This window comes from Kryptolebias marmoratus, linkage group LG15, assembly GCF_001649575.2.
Source record: "Kryptolebias marmoratus isolate JLee-2015 linkage group LG15, ASM164957v2, whole genome shotgun sequence".
Taxonomy (NCBI): Eukaryota; Metazoa; Chordata; class Actinopteri; order Cyprinodontiformes; family Rivulidae; genus Kryptolebias; species Kryptolebias marmoratus.
In genome coordinates, this window is record NC_051444.1 from 3,858,347 (window position 1) to 3,864,073 (window position 5,727).

At 41.0% G+C, this 5,727-nt stretch overlaps 2 protein-coding genes across 2 annotated transcripts in view; one reads left to right on the forward strand and one right to left on the reverse strand.

The window, feature by feature from the left end:
• Positions 1-3,824, reverse strand: part of dcun1d2b (DCN1, defective in cullin neddylation 1, domain containing 2b) — a 31,368-nt gene extending 27,544 nt beyond the window's left edge. Inside the window, exons 1-3 of the mRNA XM_017405266.3 lie at positions 3,692-3,824; positions 1,267-1,436; positions 215-383 (exon numbers count right to left, since the gene is read on the reverse strand). Coding sequence (XP_017260755.1) covers positions 215-383; positions 1,267-1,384 — 287 coding nt within the window. The 5' untranslated portion in view covers positions 1,385-1,436; positions 3,692-3,824. The remainder of the gene's footprint in view (positions 1-214; positions 384-1,266; positions 1,437-3,691) is intronic.
• A 31-nt stretch (positions 3,825-3,855) lies between these two features.
• The window catches only part of tmco3 (transmembrane and coiled-coil domains 3), a 10,477-nt gene continuing 8,605 nt past the window's right edge, over positions 3,856-5,727 (forward strand). The window contains exons 1-2 of the mRNA XM_017405258.3: positions 3,856-3,994; positions 5,282-5,615. Of these exons, the coding sequence (XP_017260747.1) occupies positions 5,340-5,615 (276 nt within the window). The 5' untranslated portion in view covers positions 3,856-3,994; positions 5,282-5,339. The remainder of the gene's footprint in view (positions 3,995-5,281; positions 5,616-5,727) is intronic.

The following is a 5,727-nucleotide window of genomic DNA, read 5'->3' on the forward strand; positions in this document are numbered from 1 at the left end:
GAAGGAAACCGTGAAGGAAACCATGAAGGAAACCGTGAAGGAAACCATGAAGGAAACCATGAAGGAAACCGTGAAGGAAGCTGTGAAGAACCGTGAAGAACCGTGAAGAACTGTGAAGGAAACCGAGAAGGAAACCGTGAATGAAACCGTTCGGACGCATGAAATGATAACCCGTCATCCGACGCAGGTCATTTAAAGTCGAAAGGCCCGTTACCCTAACTCCGCCATGCCGTCGAGGAACTCCTTCCTGCTGAACTCGCACTGCGTGGTGGCTCTGAACTTCCAGGCCACCAGCAGGACTCGGATGCTGGCCGGGTCCAGACTCAGGTCGTCGCAGAACTGCTGGATCCCATCGACGCCGATCTTATTCTCATCGTGAGGGTCTGCAAATTAAAAGAAAAAAACAGGAAAAGAGGTGAGCAGGACAAAGAGTCGCACCTGAACATTCGGTGGTGTGAAAGCTGAGTCGGCTGTTTCCTGTTTTTTATTTTTTTATAACGATTTTTACATTTTTTACAAATATTTACCCATAGAAATACATGGAGATCTCTACATGCTGCTTCAGCTGCTGGCTCTGTTTTTATCTTCTTAGCTACTTTTAGCTTTTATCTACTATTTTGTTACTTTTAGCTAGCCTTTCGCTATTTTAATTTTTAGGCTAACATTTAACAACTTTTGGCTTGTAGTTAGCCTTTTGTTTATTTTTGTAAGCATTTTGCTACTTTTAGCTTTTAGTTAGATTTATTTACTTTTAACTAGCCTTTAGCTACTTTAATTTTAAGGCTAACAATAAGCTGCTTTTAGCTTCTAGTTAGCCTTTTGTTTGTTTTAGCTAGCCTTTTACTACTTACTTTACTTTTTTACATTTACCTAACCTTTTTCTACTTTTGGCTATTAGTTAACTTTTTGCAACCAGTAGCTTTTAATTAGCCTTTTAGCTAGACTTTTGCTACTTTTAGCTTGAATTTTGCTACATTGAGCTAGCTTTTTGCTACATTCAGGTTTAAGCTAGCCCTTTGCTACTTTTAGCCAATTTTTGCCACTTTTAGTTGGCTCTTTGCTTTTTGTACTTAGCTTTCTTTTGTTACTTTTAGCTTTTAGATACTACTTTGCTACATTTAGCAAATGTTATGCTACGTTCAGCTCACATTTTGCTACTTTTAGCTTTTAGCAACATTTTGCAACTTTTGGTTTACAGCTAGCATTTGTTTCTTTTAGCTAGTAATTTTTTTGAAGTTTAAAGTTTTTCATCAAACTCTCGTGTGCCTCTGTATCTGCTGTAGAGCTGCTCCAGCTTCTTGCGGTCCACCAAGGATTTCATGGGTTCTCCGTAGCGCCGGGCCGGAAGGTTCTGGTCGTTCTCGTCGGAGGCGGCTCCTAGCATCGGCTCATTCTGGGTCAGGCGGTAACCGGCTGTCCTCTCTCTTCGGCTCTGGCTGTAAGGAACGTAAACAAACCCAGGCGTAAAGACACATATACTGATTTATTTCATAAAAATATCTGACGTGTGTTACGATGACGGGATGGAAGTGGAGCCATTTTGATCAAACCTTGTGACTTTATCCATGATCTCATGAGTATATGCTGAGGGTGAAGCTTTAAGCAAAATATGCCAATATACCATGCCAAATTTTGGCATGTCTGGCAATCTGTAAAATTCACAGAGTTAGAGATAATTTTGTGTTTGTTAATCTGTGGCGGCCATCTTGAGTTGGGTTGACTCCAACCTTTGACCTGAGTGATCGTTTTGGGACATTTACGTTAATGAAAGTCAGTTATTTTATGTGTTTGTCGTGTGAAGACCTTCTTCCCCTCGTTTTGTCTGTTTTGTTTTCGGACGGAACGCTGACCTCTGACCCTCAGCAAGCTCTGAGCCTAAACCTGTCTCCTTGTTGTGGTCCTAATCTTAATTTAAAGTAATTACTTAATAGTCATTCCTCACAATAATATTCCCTAAACTCTTAAATGTTTATTGTTGGTTCTAATTTTTCATCTAATAAAATTATAAAGCAGGTGGTGTGCACCACAGGTGTCCCATCTCTAAATATCAACACTTGAACTTCCACTTCCTAAAGAAACCCTGGACCGACAGGAACAGGACAGGACAGGACAGGACAGGGACAGAAACGGGGACAGGGACAGAGGACACCTCGGGACCGGGTTCAGCCTCCATGTCAGTGACAGCCGGTGTCGGTTCTCCTGGTTTCTCTTTTCGAATTTCACCTACAATTTCGTCCACCCGCCGTTTTAGCAACTCCCCAAATATCCGTAATGCGCATGCGCATGAAGAACGTAGCCCGCACAGCATCATGGGAACTGTAGTTGCCGAGCTTTATAACTTGAATCACTCACATTTTCAGCTCAATATAGTTGTAATAGAAGTAAAACTTTTAGGCAATATACTTGATTTCTTATTAGTTAGTTTGTTTTTTACAAAACTTTACATTCTGCATTTAAAATATAAAATTTTAGTGTCGCTTTAAACTCTGCTGTACAAACCGGTCAACGCTGAAGTTGGCTTCCGATTCATATCGCTAAAGGGCTATTCCACCAAAATCTATTTATTCTTTAATTAGCTTTAGTTCAATAACTGCAACACTTAGACTTTTCAAACCTGGACTGGACTGTCCTACACTAAAAGCAGAATTTCTATAGTACAGTTTGTGAATCGTGAAGCTTATATTCTTTTTCTGAAATTTTAAAAAGGGACCAATTCTGTTTTTTTTTTTGTTGTTTTTTTGGCACCTGAATCACACTAGCAGTTTAAATATTTCTATAGTTAGACGCTTTAAACCTGGATTAAATTATTCTATAATGGAAGCAGATTTTTTTTTAAAACAGAGTTTGTGATTTTACCTTGTATTTTACTTGTGAAAGTTCAATAAATAACTGTTTCTGTGGTCTTTCTTGTTGTTCTCGTTCAGCGTTTGAACACTGGAACAGTATTGTAGTTTTTGACAGATCATTCCGTACAACGAAACAGCCTAAATGCTGTAGTTTTCAGAAAATTGACCTATTTCAGTGTAGTTCAGATGCTATTAATATTAAACAAAGCGCTAAAAAATTAAATTTCTTGAACTTTCACAAACAGAATGAAGGTTTCCCAAAAATCTGCTTTGAATATAGAATAATCTAGTCCAGGTTTGACCAAATGGTGTTGCACATTTTGAGCTAGAACGGATCAAAGATTTTTTTAAATTAAACGGAATAGCCCTTTAATCGAGTGTTTGGAATCAGAAGCGAACTTCAGTCGACGGGAACGTCGCTTTAAGTCGGAGAGTTTTGTTGTTATTCGAGTAAATAAACAACAACAAACAACCGTTTTAAAGCGTTACTGTGAGACCAAAAACCAAAATAGGAGCTGTTTGGTTCTGAAAACAGCCGACACGTCTGAAAACAATAACAAGAGATTAAAAAACTACAACTCCCAGAGCAAATCCCACGGAGATGTTTCGGAAGTAATCTGAATTATGTTCGGGAAAAAACGACGCGTTTGTTCGGTTTAAGCTGCCATTTAAAGTCGCGTTAACTCGAGCGATTACCGATTGTTATGCTAATCTTGGTTAAATATAATAAAAAAAATATTTAATAAAAAAATAGGACGCGTTAGCGGCTGAAGTCAGGCGGCTCCGATGGAGGTGCGACAACTTCCGAGGAGTTATTTTTAAAAATAAATAAACAAAATACAAACTTTAAGTTCAGCCGAGACGTCCTCCGTGGCGGTTTTAAGGAAGCGGCTCTCCGTTTGTCTCCCCCCCTCCTTCTCCTCTCACGCCGGCCGGAGGTCAGGGAGGCGCCCCGCCGCTGGAGGCTCGCTGAACCCGGGGAAGGACGCGATGAGGCGGGGGAGGGGTTGGCCGAGCCGCCGCCGCCTCCTCCTCCGGACAGCAGCGTGATTGTTCCCGGTGTTCCTCCACACTCCGAGCCCGGAGAGGTCTCCTCGCTCCGCAGCGTTTTTTCCCTGGAACCGATGGAGGATTCTAGGTGTTTTCTGGTAGGTTTTAACAAATATTCCCATTTAAGTTTTTTTGTTAGATACTCTTATTTCAGCCGTTCTTCAGCTGTTTCGGCTGCTGGGACTTTTAGTTTTGGTAACTTTTTTCCTTTTAGAATATTTATTAGTTTCTCCATAAAAACACCCGGAGATCCTTTAAAAACATTATTTTGTTTAAAATCTGCTTCAGCTGCTGGCTCTGATTTTATCTCCTTTGGCTGCTTTTAACTTTAGCTACTGTTGAGCTTTCAGCTAGGCTTTTGTAACTTTTAGCTACAACTCATCCACTCTTTGGCTTTTAGCTACCATCCTGCTAATTTTGGCTTTTAGTTCACCTTTCCAACTTTTAGTGTTTAGCTATTTTTAGATTTAAGCTTGTGTTTTCCTCCTTTTTGCTTTTAGCTGCTGTTCTGCTAGTTTTAGCTATTAGCTCACCTTTTGCTACTTTTAGCTTTAATGTAGGATTTTTGCTATGTTAAGCTTTGAGTTACTATTTAGCTACTTTTAGTGTTTAGCTGTTTTTTTAGATTTAAGCTGTTTTCCTCCTTTTTGCTTTTAGCTGCTGTTCTGCTAGTATCAGCTTTTGCTACTTTGAGCTTATAGCTAGGCTTTTGCTGCTTTTAACGTGCAGCAAATATTTAGCTTTTAGCTACAGTTTAGTTGCTTTTAGCTAGGCTTTTGTAAGTTTTAGCTACAATTCGTCTAATCTTTGGCTTTTAGCTACTATCCTGCTACTTTTAGCTTAATTGTAGGATTTTGCTACTTTAAGCTTTTAGTTAGCATTTCCTACTGTTAGCTATTTATAAAGTTAAGCTAATGTTTTCCTCCTTTTTGCTTTTAGCTGCTGCTCTGCTAGTTTTAGCTTTTTAAAGTCTTTAGCTGTTTTTAGTTTTAATCTAACATTTGGCAACTTTACATTTTTAAAATTAGCATTTTGCTACTGTTAGCTCGTGTTTTGCTCCATTTTGCTACCTCTTGGCTACTGTTTAGCTTTAAACTACTGTTCTGCTACTTTTAGGTTTAGCTAGCATTTTGCTGCTTTTAACATTTAGCTAGCTTTTTGTTACTTTTAGCTTTAAGCTAGTGTACTACAGTAAGTAGTTTGTTAGTAGTTAATAAAGTAGTTCTTGAGAGAAGATGGCGTTTCAGCTGTTTTGGTCAAACCTTTAAAGGAACGTATCAGTGTTCCATTAGATACTGGTTCCACTGGTTCTTGCTTTAGTTTTTGCTGATGGACTCGCCCGGACTGCGCTGATCTGTCCTTCTCTTTGGTTCCGTGTCCTCCAGGTCTCGCGGTCCTCGCTTAGCCCCTCGTCCCGGTGAAGACCAGATCCGAGGTTTTTTGATGCGGGCCGTGTTCTGGCTGCTGTGCCTCGGCCTCGCGGTGCCGCTTAGCCTCGCGGGGCCGCTCGGCGCTCTGCAAAGGGACCAGGTGGCCCGGCATGCCGTCAAGCTCTACCGCGGCAGAGCGACCACGCCCAGCCACAGCTGGCTGGCTAAGAACTGCAAGCAGCTGGTGGGCCTCCTGCGCCAGAAGAACGTAGCCATCAAGAAGCTGGCAGCCGCCGCTGGTGCTGTTGGAAAAGACCGAAGCCTTTCAGAACCGGAGAAGCAATTCCAGGTAAGAGATTCAGGGCGACAGACGAAACAAAGGTGTAGTTTCTGTGGTCCAGGTGTAGTTTCTGTGGTCCAGGTGTAGTTTCTGTGGTCCAGGTGTAGTTTCTATGGTCCAG